General features: G+C 37.5%; 2 protein-coding genes across 2 annotated transcripts; both read right to left on the reverse strand.

Annotated features, from left to right (window-relative positions):
* Window positions 1–33: 33 nt before the first annotated feature.
* On the reverse strand, window positions 34–2,491 carry LOC144667515 (galactosylceramide sulfotransferase-like). Its single transcript, XM_078528942.1, has 2 exons — window positions 1,956–2,491; window positions 34–1,163 (listed from the first exon to the last, which is right to left on the reverse strand). Exons 1-2 carry the CDS (start codon window positions 2,126–2,128, stop codon window positions 83–85), a joined length of 1,254 nt encoding a protein of 417 aa, XP_078385068.1. The 5' UTR covers window positions 2,129–2,491; the 3' UTR covers window positions 34–82.
* Window positions 2,492–3,605: 1,114 nt separating this feature from the next.
* LOC144667085 (uncharacterized) lies at window positions 3,606–17,556 on the reverse strand. Its single transcript, XM_078528466.1, has 21 exons — window positions 16,084–17,556; window positions 14,359–14,436; window positions 14,112–14,189; window positions 13,725–13,818; window positions 13,290–13,487; window positions 12,529–12,687; window positions 12,109–12,148; window positions 11,573–11,638; window positions 11,352–11,483; window positions 11,136–11,183; window positions 10,925–10,978; window positions 10,180–10,322; window positions 9,067–9,438; window positions 8,678–8,776; window positions 8,236–8,280; window positions 7,603–7,710; window positions 7,131–7,215; window positions 6,460–6,576; window positions 5,281–5,361; window positions 4,865–5,109; window positions 3,606–3,955 (listed from the first exon to the last, which is right to left on the reverse strand). The coding sequence occupies exons 1-21, from the start codon at window positions 17,222–17,224 to the stop codon at window positions 3,817–3,819; spliced, it is 3,522 nt and encodes a 1,173-aa protein (XP_078384592.1). The 5' UTR covers window positions 17,225–17,556; the 3' UTR covers window positions 3,606–3,816.
* Window positions 17,557–17,616: the final 60 nt, after the last annotated feature.

The raw sequence follows: 17,616 nt of genomic DNA on the forward strand, positions 1-17,616 counted from the left end.
TCTAGTCGCATTAATGTTCATTTAATATTAATATATTCATTCTAGTCATTTCTATTTATTGAACAATTATTACTAATTTTAGTTATCGTACAAATGGTACCCAAGTCCGAAGATAATTCCATAACGTTCTCGGTCTATTTGTAACTGATGCCTGTAGAAGCTTTTTTTGTTTATATCTCAAATATCCAAGATATTTGACCTCGTTCCACGTCATCTTGTCACACATTGACTTCAGTGGCTGGGTCAGATTTGTCCTTAACTTGAATCCCTTAATATCGACATCCTGATACCCCTCGTCGTTTTCTAATGTGGAATCCAAGCAAATGTCTTGCAAAACTCCGTTTCTAGTTCTCAAATGAGTAATGTCACGAAAGAAACTTCCATTTTGTTCGCTGAGTTTCTGTAAGAACGCGTTTTTGAAGTAGTCATACAAAGCTTTATCGGCACTGCTCCATTGCTGAATCTGAGTTACAAGTTCAGATGTGATGTTTCTCTTTTGCGTTTTACGTCTTTGATTATGATGAAAATAAACAACATCGTCTATATCCCAGCAAAGAAGATTCTTTAACATGATCAAAGATTCGTCAAAATATTCCATTATCATAACAAAATGAAATTCTCGATCCAGTTTCTTGATGTTTCGCTTGATCTCTTCCGTATCATCAAATTCTTTAGATTCTAAACCCAAATCAAAGAACATTCCATTCCGAATGAGTTTCAAACGATCGCTGTTTATCCTCAGGTCTTGTGTGAGTAGATAATTTACTAGAACGTCTTTGGGATTTTCAAAGAATGCCTCTAAGGGGTCTGTTTCATTTGAAATACCCAAGATCTCACCAAACGTCATATAAGAGAAAGTGGATTCAAATTGCGTGACAGGGTCACGCAGAATCGTCACGTATATGGTGTCATCAGGCATGACTCGGTCTAGGACTGCGCGGTTATAACGTGCGTGACTGCAAAGGATGTTAGGTTTTGTGTTGTTGTAATGAATCATGTGTTCCTCTTGAAAAAACCACGGCCAGCCTAAACGATTGCGCTTCTCTGTTGGCACGACGAAAACAAGACTGTTTCTTTCCCCAAACCGGTTCAATATGTTTGTAACAGTACTGCTGCCTGTCTTGTGCGTTTTGAGGAAAACCACATTCTTTTTCGGCACACAACTGAAAAAGAAAAGAAAAACAATATATTAAATAACTATGGCGTAGGGCGACATTTTAGCTACAAAATATAAGGTTATAAAACTCTTCTTCGAGATCACGCTTGGTGCCTCCAGTGCAGTCTGTTTGAATTGTTCACAAGTGTTGGAGAGTGAATTTTCAAAAGGGCCAACGCTCGAAACGTCAGCTTTTCAAAATTCGCTCTGGTGGTTTATTTACCTTCACCAAATTCCAGTTGATAATCAACTTAGTGATGATAGGATTGCGTCAGCAGGGCCTATGGTCGTATATTTTATCTAAAACTACATCTTAGGCCAATTTGATTTTTGTGATAAAATCCTCAATTCCTATTAAACACCTAACTGGATATCTTATTATTAAGTAGAGGGTAGTTAGGGGTTGATCACTAGCGGAGGTTTTAACAGACTGCTTCTCTGTTATCCGAGGCTAGGTCGCTCGCTCGGACTAGCACGTCTGAGAATCAAGCTCAAGTTTGAAGGACACTTGAAGCGGGTTCGAAACAGTTCTTGAAATGAAAAAAAAAACAGTGATAAATTGATGAAGTGTGCAACAACAATTTTGCCTAGATTTTAACTATGAGAAATGAGCCCCACACTGTGGTATATATTATTTTAATAAAAGTGCCAAAGCAGTGAAACACTAATTATTTTTGTCTTGGGTCGCAATAATAAACAATACAAGACCTGCCGGTCTTATTTGTAAATCAAGTAGCGCTACGACAAAGGGAAATAACGGTTTTAATTTGCACGCATTCTAAAATTAACATCTACTTACCTTTTCGGTTCACTTGTTGCCTTTTCAACCAGTTTTCGTCCAATAGCAGGCGTTTGTTTCTCCACCGCATTTCCCCAGAATAGCAACGGATAAAACTTAACAACCACGGCAACCAGAACGCAGTTGATAATCACGAAGACAAGTGCAGTCTTTGACAATCGTTTGCGGATCATGTCTTCTGGAACGTCGCAGCGTGTTACCCTGAATAATAAGCGCTTCAAAAATTGTCATCAGCTTTGCAACAAGTAGAAAAGCCTTTAGACAATAAACCGTTAAAAGCTTGAAATAAGAGTAGAATTATTCTTGCTGGTCAAAACATCGCCGAATATAAACAGTCGTTAAGATTCCCAGCGTGAAAGAATAGATTATCCAAGCCTTGGTATCATTCATTGTTCGTATTACCCAAGCGTGCGGTATTTCACTTTATGTTCCAAGTTTAACCAATCCTTTCTTCATCACCGGATGCAATGAAGCGCCCGACAAGGTAATCTCAACCGACACATTAATTTTATTTGCTCGGAAGTTCTAATGTTTTTCATTACGCATGCGTAAAAAAAGAGAAGCCATTTAAAAGTCACAGAGTTTGTTCAGCGCACACGCACCTGTCACACCTGCTGGCTCAGCCAATCACAAGCCACCTTGCTAGTAGCTTTTATGTGATTCAAAGTGGTTGTATATTTTTAAAAGATGGCTTGTCGAAAACTTGTCCTATAAGAGAAAATTGTAATTAGCCTGGAGGCAAAATCGCGGTGTTGTAAACGGTGCTTTGACAAAGAGTATTTGTGAAACTTGTTAACATGTGCCAGCGAATGGAAAATATCACACGAGGATCATATCGACCATAATGCTGCTACTTTTCACGACACGAACCTTTCAAAATTTTTGAAACTTATTTAGTTTCTTTTTTTAATTAGCGGGAGTAAAAATGACCAGACTTCGGCGCTGAACAAAACAGCCAAAAAATCGTGGAAAAAAGAAGAAGAAAAGAAGACAAAGCTACTAGTAGATACGTTGTTTCATTTTCATCTGAGTAGTACCCTCAACACTTTTAAAAACCGACTAGGGTGCGTTAATTCTGGCGAATGCAGTTAATAATGTGGCAAATAACCTGAGGTTAAAATTGAGCAGCTGCCATGAGCAACTGTATCTGGGGCAGTGATTGGTTGGACGAAAATGTGGTAAGCATGAAATGCGGGTATCGATTTTTGGTCTGTACATGTAATGTGGTTTACGACACGCGTTTACGGTAGATTAAAAAAAACCCTGAGGTTCTCACAGCAGAATTTGGTTACTTTTTCAGCTTAATTCCGTTTTTTTTTTATTGTGAATGTCAAGCTTACGCATTGCTATCTCACCTTCTAGTGCTTCGCTCGCAGCTAAAACTTGTGATGGATAGGGTTTGTTATTAATAATCACGCCTGACCAACGACAATTAGACGCGTCATTTTACACACGACCAATGAGTGCAATACAAATCTGTTTTATTTTTTAACATATAAAATACATTACAGATCTGCACACAGTGTGAAATTTTGTAAAAATATATAATTATAAAGTCTCGAATTAGCACCTCACTGATCGTCGAATTAAAGAGAATTCGAAACTACCCCAAACAGCGCGTCAGAGAAGTTCATTTGCTCAACCTGAAAATAGTTGTTAATTTAAATATATTCTGAAAAAGATTGACTTTCACTTATACATAAAACGGTAAAAGGACTACTGCTTTGTTTAAATAATAAAAATATTTTCTTTTCGATACAATGTTCCGTCTGATTTAAATAACGATTTATTTAAAATGTTTTTTCTTTCTTTCACTTAATAAAAATATCTTATTTTCTATATCTTGTTGTAATCCTGTGTGCTACCAAGCCGTAGTTTGTACTCGGCGATGTTCAGGGATAGTCTCTGTAGAAGTGATCCATTTCTTGGACTGTATTGGGTATGGACTGTCAATAGACAAACCTAAATTAACAAAACTTGCTGCTGAACTGGTTCCACCCCTGCAAATACAAATGAATTTAATGTCAAGCAGTGCATTTGAAACAAAGAATAAAATCAACAAGTTGGGCGATATAACTTTTGGGTGGCACTAAATTATCACAACAAACGTTGAAAACGAAATTTAAAAAACGAAGGGCAATAGTTAAACTGACGACAATATTTCATACTGGGGATTGAGAAGAATAAAAGTGCCTTACTACAAGGGAAGAATGAAACTAATGCAAGAATGATAGAAAGCGTGCACGGGTGTTTGAACAGCCGCTTCAGCGTGTTTGGAGAACTTAAAAGTTCTTATGTAAAGTAGAACCCAACCCGAACCGCAGGCAATGATTAACACGCAGAGAACTTTTTACTTCCATCTTATTTGTCAAATAATATACGAGGCAGCCATGGGCGATTTCCACTTTCAAACCTTTAGAGAGATTTTCACTTTAAGAGTCGAAAGTAATTCGCGTTTGCTTTGGTATTGCATTGCTTGGCTAAGTGACTGGTTTAAAAAATTCGCGCCTCTTTTCAAACATTGTGACTTAACCAAAACCGATCGTGACTCGCTCGCACATGTTTTCCCGCGCTTCGTGCCGGCTACACATATTTGCTTCGGGTTTTGATTGGTTCACTGGATTATGTATGTCCTTTGTGATTGGCGAAAGTGTTTACTTCTGGCTTACAATACAATACAATACAATACAATGTTTAATGTGGTCATTACACTTAGCTATGTTGTGCCCGCAGATTTAAATTGGGGGAACGCACCAACAAATTAAAAGAAAAAGAAAAAAAAAAAAAAAAAAAAAAAAAAAAAAAAAAAAAAAAAAAAAAAAAAAAAAAAAAAAAAAAAAAAAATTAATACCAAGCTTTGTTTTTCGATACTCAGTTGAAGATCGCTCTATAACGAAGCGACAAAGTACCTTATTTCAATAGAAGCCGAACTTAATGAAGCACTGGTAGCAGCAGAATCAAGCCTCATACTGTTCCGAGACACTTGTATTTCTCCGCCAGCTGGACTCATGTTTAGAACTCGTTCAGTTATCTTCGGCCCACCAATTTCTCCACCCCAGGCAGCCCTCGGACCTGAACGGCCGCGTGTAGGACTGAGACGAAAGTCTGCGGGAAGGGCTTTTCCTTCAAGGGCGTCCTTTCTTGTTCTCATAATCTGAATAAAAAGGAATGTCTGCGGTTAGCATTACGCAAAAAGAGAAGGGAGAGGACGGACAAAAAGTAAAGTCTAGGGCAATGTTAACTTATCAAATATCCAAAAAATATTTTAGTGACATACAAGATTAAAATATGAGCATATTCACATGTTATAAGTCAATTTCCGTACCTGTTTGAGGAAATCTTTTTTGGCATTCCCATAACCATTAAATATATGATCAGCAAATAGAAGCTTTCCTCCGGTGTACATCTGTGGTAAAAACCGTGTTACTGATTTATGTTGATACTTTTTTTCTCAAAGGTTAGACATTTTAATGTTCTTTAAAGAACAACCCCTAAGTACTTCTTCCTTTTCGGTTTTTGTTAAAGGTCAAATGAACAGAAATTTCAAAATGCCATTTTAACCAACCAAACGCTTAAACTATCCATTATTGAGTAAAATTAACAAAAAATTTTGCTTTCCGAGCCTTAAAGCGTGGATTACAGCAAAAAATGCGAAGACTTCCGAAGGCTTCACGAAAACGTTTTTGAATGACTGCGCACTGAAATGGATGGAATGGCACGAATTTTTTGACGTCATAATTGGTGTTTTTGAAGAAGACCGCAGACCGATTCCGCAGACCGCACCGACGTGTACCAAGATTCAAAACGCACGAGCATAGTTAACGCACGTGCAGATAATTCCGCTCATTAACGTTAAATGCTAATGATAAAAAACAATGGAGATTCCTGGTTTGTTTTCATACCAGCGTGCATTCTACCTATGTCTCACATGATATGCAAAACGACAGCAAACAAAACTTTAAGCTATTTTTGAGCTTTATCTATTAATGCGCTTCTCTGAACAACAACCAACAATCAATCAACCGAAGAACGGCCGAACAGAACGAAATAACTGCTTGAAATGTCACTAAACACATTTATTTTTGCAGTCTGCGGAATCGGTCTGCGGTCGTCTTAAAAAACACCAATTATGACGTCACAAGTTCTTATTTCCGAGAATTTTCCGACAATTTTTCTGAGCACCCTACGATTATGAAGGCCTAAAAAGAGCATTTTTCAACTTGCAATTTCTCTGCGATGCAATGTCCGATAGCTTTCAAACTTTGGGATATGTTTTTTTTTGGCTCTTAATAAACACATGGGCAAAAAATAACAAAAATCGAAATTTCTGTTCATTTGACCTTTAAAAGAAAGTTAGTCTTAGACGTTTGGGCAAAAGGAGGCAGAGGCGACGTTAAATACAAGTCCCTCGAACAAATGATAAAACAATTCCGCTAGTCAAGGCCTTGGCGGTCTCGTTAAAAGCTTCATGTTACAGAGCACAAAGTGTTACTACACAACTTACTAAGAACATTCCTGGTACAGCGTTATGCCGTCTGAGGAGAAGAGGCTGGGACTGAGTTAGACCTTGTGATGCTAATGAAATGTCGTAACGGACCAATCGGAAAGGATCATTTTGTGCCTGTTGGAAGGAAAGGAAGAAAACTGATTAGCAAAACTCGATATGAACGCCTTTCCAAATGAAACCGTTTAAAAAAGTGCACCCCTACAACAGCCCTCTTACAAATGGAAGCCCTTCAACATCAAGATGAGAGTCTTCCTTATTATTTGTCAACACTGATACTAGTTAAATGGACACTGTCACGGGGATTTTAATGCTTTTCGGTAAAAAATACTGAAATTTGGGAATAGGTCTTCTCATATATGAAATGCACCTAGTACATCAAGATGGAGGTATAAAGTAAATTGTTGTTGAAGGAAGAAGGGAGTTATAATAATTTTTAGGCGTTTTTCCAGTCCACAAGGACAAAACTTGAAAAAATCAGCCTGATTTTTTCAAGTTGAAATTTAAAGTTCCTGATGGCATCACAATAATATCACTTGTTTATCGCTTCAGTACACTCCCATGGTGATTTTTAACAAAATTGGACCACTATCTCTAGTTTCCATATGTCTTTAGGCTCTTGAGTTTTTTAAGTGAAACTAGTGAGTGTCCCTTTAAGTAAATAAGCCTACCTGTACACAGGGTAGAGATCTGTTGCGATTTTTCTCGTGGAATAACTGATCCAACATACTGTCACAAGGATTAGCATCATGGTAACTGCAATAACAAAAACATGGTTAACAACACTAACTCGATAAAGCAGGAAATACGAAAAGAAAAAGTTTTATTCAAATAATTCTTAGTAAGACCGGAATTTTGTCGACAAAGGTTATTAACGGTGCTTAATGTTGCAGGACAGAGATTCATTACGAGTGTAGCAGCTGGATACAGTACACGCGGGTGGCGACTTCATAATCTATCTCCAATAGTTTAGTAATGAAATAGCACAAGCCTTTTCCAAACACCATCAATATGGTTTGAGCCGTTTTTTACTCGATGACGTTACAGTCTCGACATAAAACTGTCACGTTAGGATTATACTGTCTGGTAGAATGCACCCCGTGACAAAGATTAGCCAAAAAAGATGACGTGACTTTCACTTACACAGATGACGTGACACTGACAACAAGCAGCTGTGTTCTAGGGACATGCTCAGTTATGAACGTATCATATTCCAGATCCATAACAACAGGAATTTTTCGACGATCACATCTGTACACACACAGAACGAACAAGAGAAATGTAAGTATTTTTAATGAAATGAAAGGACATTTACAACAACAAAAATTACCCTTGTACTATCAAACACTGTCAAGCAGTAACATGACACGTGCAAAGACAATTGTCAACTGTTCTCATGCTGTACCACCAAATTTTCAAAACTCATGTTAAGAGAAATGTATAATGATACATTAGGAGATATAACGCTAAAAGCTTGGGGTTGCATCTTATCTTGCCTAAAACGGAGCAAGCAAGTTTCCGTTATATTAAACGTGATCTAAATATTGACAATGGCAGGTATAAGGTTGTCCATGTTGTAATCCATTTCCATCCTCGCCATCATTATTCATCCTCATTTTCTTATGGGTTCCTGTCATTTTTTGAGTACTGTTCTACAAAAACAAACCATCACAACTAGGCTTTCTAAAATATCATATGCGTATCTCTCCTCCAATGTAATCAAGCTGTTGGCTTTCTATCACAAATAAGTTCAAAAGTAAGTAGCCATTTACGTACCTGCATTGCGGATCCTTTTCTCCCAGTATCTCTGCTCTTAAAGCGCTGAACACCGCGTCAAGGAGAAATTGACAAGCAAACCAACAGAATAGTTATATCAAAAGGGCAAAATAAAGACAATGATGTCCAGCTGTGCTCCACTCAACATTACCGTTCTGTAACGGTCTGTGTTCAAACTGAGAATGATTAAGCTAACTCAGTTAACAGCTAACTCAATTTACGCTTTAGTTTTCGAAGTCACAAATGACGATCTCTATTTCTTTCTTGTTGTTGTATCTCTTACATTGACCTAGTAACAAAAAAGATCTGCAAGCCCTCTGAATGACTGAAAAATCACTTCTAGAGGACGTGAAACAGTGATACCACCTTTAGCGAGAGTCTGCTATAATAACTGCTGTAACTAATAAGAATGTAGACAACAGGTTTGTTTAATAAAGGATACACAGGACACCCACACTTTGGTGGAGTAATAACACGCGCCTGCTGTATCACGCCACAGCGGAAAGGAGTCCGTGATGCAGTGTGGGATGGACTGTGGGTACTGGGGAGAAAAATGTGGTAAAATACGTCATACAGGCAACACGAATAAACACAAAAGTTTCAGTATTGTGAAGAAGCCGTCTCATGGTTTTGCGCCTGTTCGTCATTTGTAATCCGTTTCAATCTTTCCCAATCTTAGCCATCGTTTTTTATTTTTGGTTTATTATTAACTCTTCGGTGTTTGTCTTCCTCTGAAAACTCTTACTTTGAGGTATTCGTTCATTTACAGCTCGTGCCGAGCATATCTTGGGTACGATTTAACTACAGATAATATTCGATGGTAAAACTTACCCAGAAACTGCAGATGCAGCTTTGCTAGCTATCCTTGAAGCCAGCATCTCACTCGTGGGTACCTCAATAGTCACGCCTCTGGTATCATCAGCTCGTACACTTAGCCTGGCCCTCTCTGCCGAGCTGTGAGGCCGAGCACTGAGCTGAGATCTTGAACGGTCCCAAGGCTTCCTTTTAGGGTGTGGAACAGGGGGTGCTGAGGGTGAGCGCCGTAATGAGGTCCTTGTTGTCTCAAACCCTGAAGGGAGGGTACCTGGCATAGATCGTGCAGAATGGGACATCGATCGGCGTTTTGAACGAGACGCAAACCGGATTGGAGGTGAAATACCAACAGCAACACGATAATGCTCCATCCAGTCATAGATCAGGCCCCTAAACAACAAACCAACATTGGTCATGTAACAACAGTACTGATCTTTTTCTGATTTAACAAAATTTCATTAAAATCAGATTAAACCTCTGTTGATATACAGTTGTATATCTGTCCAAATTCAGGTTGCAATCAATCATGAAATTTTAAGACCAATACACTATTTTAATCAACCTCGTTCCCAGGGTGCCGCCCCCCTGGGAGAGAGACCCTGGGAACGAGGTTGCATATTAATAAGTCGAGACACCATTTTGAATATTTAACTTTCCGCGAATGACGTTGTTAATGAAATATTCATCTGCGCCTCGACGTATTAAAATGAAGTATCTACCATTGTAATAAGCCGAGGTGTCATTTTGAATATTTTATTAATGACGTCATTCGCGGAAAAAAAAAACTTCAAAATGGCCCCTCGACTTATTAAAATGGTGTATAGCTATCTCCTTTTCCTACGAAGGTAAACCCTCAGTCCCCAGACGTTTTTATTTTAGTCAGGCGCACGAAGAGTCCCGGGAAGGGACGAAGGAGCTTCTCTCGTGCCTCGTTTCACTCACATCCAATCTCCTCTCGTCCAAAAACATCAATAAATAAATAACGACTGGGTACGAGTCTGGCACATTCTTTCAAAACTACTCTCAGAGACAAGTGCGAGACGGTAAAAAATACTTTAGCATGTACATGCCTTGTAGTTACTTTATTTTGTGCGTAAACACAGCAAAAACCAAACAAGAACATTATCTTACTTCACTTTCCGCTGCAGTTTTAGTAAATCCATTTGCCATGGCGCGTCCAAATCCAGTTCTTTTCTCTCTGGAAATTTCTCCTCTAATTCTTGCTTCCGCTGTTCAAGCACCTCTTCAGAAATGGCTTCGGGATTTTTTGCTTTCTATGTTTCAATAAAAACAACTCTTTAAGCCAGGAGAGGGCGAAAGGACAAAAGTCATTAAAAACAAGACAAATTTGACATCACGCTTAATTCTGCTGTGTGACAGATGCAGAAAGGGAAAGAAGAGTAGCAAAACAAGTAGCATGCAAAACGGGCGATTAAATGGCCGCTGGGGCAAGTGTGAAACGCGGAGCTCGAGAGAGGAGCGCTGTGTGCTTTTAAACCGTCCATTCTGCCGTCTAGAAAGCAAGCAGCAAAATAGATGTTTCCTTTCATTTCCATTTCATTTCTGTCCCCTCCTTGCCTACTGCTAATGTTCTTAGCTGCTGTCAACAACAACAACAACTTTATTTGCACCCTTAATTAAATTAAATTTACAATAAAAAGAAGAATAAAAATAAAATGAAGTGCATGGCTGCCCGAAATAACCACCATTGGCTAATGAGATTGGGCAGTCATCCTTAGTGTTTAATACAATAATTTTTAGAATGGGTCAGACATTTAGTACTTACTTAGATAACTTAATATAACAACATACAAACAACACACAAACGAAAACTAAGTTTACTTTAAAAAAATTAGTGAAAATAATCTGTCCATACCTGTGCTCGTTTTCTTCTCCTTTCTTCTTTTTTCTTCACTTTTGGCTTCATTGACTAAAACAGGAGAGCGACATTTGGCAAATGATTACAAAATAAACAGTGCTTAGTAACATTACTGTAGATTTCAACCTTGTTCCAGTCGGAGAAATTAATTACTTTCTTTAGAATTAGAAAGAACAGTCCACTAACAGTGTATGCATAAATTACATACCGAAATGGCAGCATTTGATGAAAACTTCATAGTTGTCTGAAGGTATCCCTAAAATGAATAATAGCATTTCTTAGCATTAAAAAAACTATTAACACCAGTTAAAATAATTTTCAATGACACATGCACCAGTTTAGGTGTAAAAAGAAAAACAAAAACATACTTTCCAAGTTCAGACATACCAGTTGAGCTAGTTTAACAGGTTTTGTTCAGACATACCAGTTCAGTAAGTTTAACGGGTTTTGCTCCTGGTGCCATTCCAACATGGAACTTGGCTGTTTCATTCTGGCAGCTGAAGTACAGTGTTATTCCAGACTGACTCAAGCAGCGGAGACTAATAAAGTTATTCAGCTATAAAATATAAATCAAAATAAGATTTCACACATACACAATGGACAGAATGGATTTGTCAATTCACTGATGAATGAAGGTGAGTGTACCTGGACAACAACCGTTGTTTGAAGTCTCCCCAGAGGCCATTTCCACTTCTGTTCTACTTTGCCATCCTGAGTAAAAAAAAAAATTAAAATTATATATCAATCTGACAGCTATTTTCAAGACTAAAATTATGGCTAAAAGCTTAATAAAATTATTTTACTGCACTGCAGCAATGGGTGAATGTAGTGATTTAATTTGTACTGGTACATTGTAAAGCTTCAAGGATGAAGCATACATGTAAACCAATGCGATTCCTCTGGCGCGGCGGTATCAAGGTGTTATTGTTTTCCATGAGAGTATATCAATTGTCATTTTGTATGTTTATTGAAATTTAAACTTTGTTTGATCACAGTTAGTTTTGTTTTTCTTAGATGAGTTTCTTACTCAATTTTTCCAAGGTATACACATGACTTAATTCAGTTTTTCAATGTACTGTCTAAATACGTAACTAACTGTACATGTACAGAACATGTTATGCTAACAAATGAAATATTATGTGAATTATATTGTTAACGTTAAATAATTTTTTTGTACTTACATCTTCCATGACAGCCCCAAATTTAGCCGTTGAAACAAATCTAAACCAAGAGAAAAGACAAGCAAAAGACATGTTAGAAACATTTTACAATGTTATTTATTAAGACCGAAATGACTTCATGTTTATTCACTGATAACCAATGGCCAATAAGCCAATCAAAACTCTGGTAATACATTGTCAAAATAATTTTCCAGTTTTTAATCAATACTGTGTACACACATGTACATCATATTTTTTCACATTAATTTTTGGATTAATGACAACAAAGTACAGATGATTGTTACAAGTACATTAGGATTAAATAAGATAGGGTTTTTTCTTCTTTTAAGGTTTTGGTTTAAAATGATCTTTCTTAAAAATTGTTGTAAGGCCCATTGAGGCTAAAATAATGTGCCCTAAAAATGTAAATGTTATAAATACCTTATGCTGCCATTCTGATGGTAACAACACCCTTGTCCTGAGGGTACAAAAGTCGCCAACATGGGGCTGTCAGCAGTGTCTCCATACACTATAGTGTACCTTCCTGTTATGTTAGGACCTGGATAGACAGCGCATATTGCCACACGCCCAGATGGGTAGCTGAAGGTATCATGTTAAAGAACAAACAACCATATATCCAACAAACTTTGCTGGCAACAAAGTAGGAATACAGTTTGCTAGTATATCAGGGCTGCCATATATCCAACAAACATGGCAACACAGTAGGCATACCGCTACATTTTGCTTGTATATCCTAAAGCATGTCAACTTTATCAAACTTAATCGCAATCTCCTTATATTGGTGTTAACATCTTTGTTAAACATAAAATATATAACCACCTGCAGAAGATCCTCAGTGTGTTCTGCTGGAAATCTGTGAATCTGGTTGGTCCCCTTGTCATTGCCTATTCCCTGACTGTGACAAAACATGGTTGTGACATTATTGACTTTCGGGACAAAAATACCTAAAATTGTAGGTATTTTAGTGCAATCCTTTAGAATGTCTAAAAAAACAATGACTTATCACTCTCATTTTCTCTGAAAGATAGTCAAGTTGGCTTATTTAATTTGTCCATAGAAAACTTGTGCTCATGCATGGTCTAAATGTTAAATACGTTTTTAAACCACATGCATCCCACAGGATAATTAAATCTAAAGGGGTTTAAGGATGCCACTTAGTACATGTAATTCCACAAGGATACTAGCAATATGAAGTGCCATCAGGCAAAGAAGTGAGAAATTTTGGCCTCTTGTCTTCTTCTGACAGGTTTTTCCAGCGTTTGGCCCATGACACTCCTTTCTTATACTTCATTGCTGCTTCCCTGTGGGTGTCGCCATAATGCTTAGTAACCAATGGACCATCTATTCCAAGCTCTCTTGCTTTCTCCTTCATTTCCTCCCTAACATAAAGAATCAAGAAAGCAAGTTTAACAAGTTTCTCTTGACTTGTACAAAAAGTTTGTGCACATAGGCAAGCAATGCGTGCAAACAATAGCTTTATTGTCGACATGCATTATATGTACTGAATTAAATTTTATGAATAAATTATCAATTTAAGCATTTCAGTTAGCAAGATTAAGTTTGTGTTGAGTGGTTATATTTCTATGGTTCAGTTCATTGTTATAAAAAATTCTTACTTTTCTCTGATGACTTGCTGTAACCTTGATCTAGCCCATTCTAGCAATGTCTGTCTTTCAAGGTCGCTAGCATCATCTTGGTGAAGTATCCAACCTAGCAAAATAATAATTATTTATAAAAATAACATACGTATGAGACTTAATGCAGTCATGTACACCTTAATTGATATTAACATAACTTGAAAAAAAATGTATAATCATTTCATATAGTTTCAATAACATTGAAGGCAATTATTGTGCACGCAGTTGGGCTATAAAGCCTGTATACCCTCTGCATGTATCATGTGCTGAGAGGCTAAGTGTATGATGTGTTTGTTGGCGTAACAGTATATTTGTATAATTCAATTATACAAATTTATGTAATGATTACTGAAAACCTTTCAATACCTTTTTCCTCACAGGCTTTAGAGAGCAAGGAGAAGTTGATTACTGCTGGCTGTCCTGCAATCCCATGGCCAGAATGTACTGTAAGAATAAAACACAAAATACATTTTAAATCACTTAATGTGCATTTTAAAAACTTATCATGATTGATAATGCAATAAATCCAGCCAGAGTTTACTGAAAGGCATTGTGTTTATCTTATGAATTGTATCTATCACATTGCTGCTTGTTTAATCCTGAGTACACTCACCATCGGATGTGTCTTTATCATCCTCATCAAAATGATCATGGCTTATTCTGTGAATGCCACTTGCTGCTCTTTTTTTCTCTGAAAACAAATAAATCAATTCTTGTAAAAATTGCAGTGTGACTTGAAAATACCACAAGCACTTACAGTGGCAGTTTTACATCTAGACAAGTCATGCATGTACAACACAGGGAAATCAGAAACAAAATGAGGGACTATTTACATTATTAGAATCATGGCTGTTTTAGATGGTAAAATTAACAAAACATCCTGGAAGGTCATCCTATAATTCCCGGGGAAGGTACTCCCATATATGGGCTATAAAGGTATGTGCCGCAGGATAGGGTAATTGGTTTTTGAGGTTCTCGGTCCTTAAATAGGGTATCATTTTTGTAAAGCGGTTTTATAAAGATTTGTGTTTTGTCGTGCACGGTTAGCTGTTATTTGGGTTATTTTTCGTTTTTGGGCCTTCAAAAGGTATAACAAGTTTCGCTTTCTTTAACCTTAAATAGGGTCAGGGTTTAAGAACCTTCGTGGCACACCCCTATCCAAAATTTATGGGAGTACCCCCCCCACCCCCCAGGCTATAATTCCAGTATTCCCAAATTTTTACAAAATTAAATTATTTTTGACTTCTCAATATAAAATAAATCTAGTAAATAAGGAAAGTGAATATCACATCATCTAAAAACAAAATCTATGGCAAGTAAAAGGGAAATGTCCTTTATTTTTTTTCCCACTAACTAGATCAATCAATAGAAAAGATAATTAAAATTGGAAAAAAGCTAGCTTGAATGCATATCAGCCCTTTTGTTATTTACCAGCTCACAGGTTCTCATGTCAAGGGATATCTGCTTTTGTCAATAAAAAATACACAGGGCTGAGAGCCCATTGAATTTTTGATAAAATTTGACAGCTGCAGAACAAAATAAAATGAAGTTGTGCAAAGGGCTCAGTAGAAATAACACTGAAAGAAAGATAAGCTAGTCTTGATACACTCATTTCCTACAAACATATTTTCCTTTGTCAACAACTTCTTCACAAGTAATAAGAAACCATTTCGCCCCAAAACTTTATTTTTTTCAAAAAAGGGTTTGTAATTTTAAAAGTGAAAATCTAATTTTTATTCTATACCAGTATTTAATCAACTAAGCATTTAGCTGTCAGACAAAGCAAACACTTGATGAAAAATTGACAGCAAACTTCCTTCTGTGCTCATTAAAATTTTTAACAATGTTCAAATCAATTTAATTTGCATAGTGCTATTCCTTGTAAAACAAGTATTGGACTAGGGATTATGCAAAAACGAAAGGTAAAACTAATTTTTTTCAACTACCAAACAACTTAACTTCGTAGAGCAATTAAAGTTCAAAATACTATGTTCACCAAGATATAAACAATTTAGATAAACTAGATGACCTCGACTTCCTCATAAAAATTAGGTTCTCAGTGCCACAACATTTAGCTTAATTTTGTTCATAACAGTAATTTTTTGGGAAAATAAAGCTGTGAGGGTCTTTGCTCTGAAAAAGAATTTCACGATATTATGTTGCTAAATTTTGTGGGTTTTTTCCCATCGTGGGTTTCCCGGGTAAATTAAACAGAATTTGAACCCGCTCAATTGTTGTAATCAAATCGATCGCGTGCAGTTGTCAATTTCAGTAGTAGGTTTCCCAGTTTGAAATTTACACCATCTAAATTATATCAAACCAATAAACATTTACTCACCACTCGAAGACTTCTCGCTAAAAACCTTGAACCTCTCTAGTCGAGTCTTGGGTTTAAATCCATAAAAAGAAGCACGCGAAGATTCTCGGCGACTCAACACATCTGAATGGCTTAGGTCCGTGGCAGGAGTTTGAACTCCGAGCACAGATTCTCTCCTGTGATCATCAGTAGAGTCTATCTTTGTAATCGATTCACCGACAGTTGATTGTTTTCGTTTGCTAAGATCTTTCGATTCTGACGTTCTAATCGCTGCTGGCTTATCGTCGCTCGCCACTTTGTTTTGCTCCCCGCCTGCAGTAGACACTGCATGGTTTTTCTCGAGTCCCGACTTGGACGCATCTACGTTCGCTTGCGAGTCAGACATGAGACCTAACCGCTTCTGTAAGATCGCTTGTTCTCTATAGCTCGTAGTTTGCCACTCACGCCGTAAATAAATAGCACCGGACGAAAGTTCCTCGAAGTTTGCACTTAGCTTTTTGTGCAGATCGTCCGGTAAAGGAATTACAACTCCCCCGCCGAGAATAGTTTCAGAAACAACGCTTTCCTCGCCAGCTTCAACTATCTGAGGAGTTGTAGCCCTGCTAAATTGAGCGCTAGTTGATTGAATTTCTTCTAATTCTTCTAATTGTTCCTGATGAATCTGATCAAGTAATCGTCCAAGCTGTGCCAGTAAATTCTGAGAAGCAAACTTGTTCTCCTCGAACAAAAATCTCTGCGTGTCTTCTTCATCGTCGTCTCCTTCGAATTGTTCAAAACTCCTTATTGCTGGAGGAGAATGAATTCCGCCTGGGTGCAATCCAATCTCCGGTAAATTTAATGTTTTCCCTGCAGTAGTGTGTTTCTTACCGTCAATATCCGTGTGATCACCTTTGTGAAGAAGTAAATTGCCGAGCGGTCCCGCCGCTGCGCGTGACTCGGGAGTCTCACTATTTTCAGTCGCTAAACCTTTTTCCTTCCCCTGTGCTGAGTCCCCAGCTTTTTGCTGTTGTTGTTTAAGATAAGCTTCGACTTTTACCGCTCCACTAAGGCCCGTGAGTCGTAAAGAGAAGGGTAAAAGTTCGGTTGGCTTCCGAAAGCGTTTGTACTTGCGTCTTGTGTAGCACTGGTCGAAGAAGAATAAATCCGATTGATGATGCGACATGGCTTCTCTTGCGCGTGCAACATGTACACGTCTTCCAAGATTTTACAAAACGCCAGCGAAAGGCGCGATATTTACAAATTTATCTTCATCCTGTTGAAAAATCATTCATACTCGTTCACTTCTAATTGCTGTAAAGAGTCATTTAGAAGCTGTTGCCATGACTCCAGACGAATGAATAAATAATCAGGACTGTTCTTTTTCCATTAATATAATATGTACAAAGCGCATGAACAAAGGCACGAAAACAATACAATATCAACGTTCTATTAAGTTTTTGCTCCAATAAAATTCCTTAAAAGAAAGGAAATAATTAACCCTGAGCGAACTAAGAACAAATGACAATAAAAGCGTGGAGAAAGAGAGAAGGAATTAGTAGCCTGGCCCGCGGAGTC

The sequence above is a fragment of the Oculina patagonica genome, chromosome 10 (genome assembly GCF_052425735.1).
Source record: "Oculina patagonica isolate OP01 chromosome 10, crgOcupat, whole genome shotgun sequence".
Lineage (NCBI taxonomy): Eukaryota > Metazoa > Cnidaria > Anthozoa > Scleractinia > Oculinidae > Oculina > Oculina patagonica.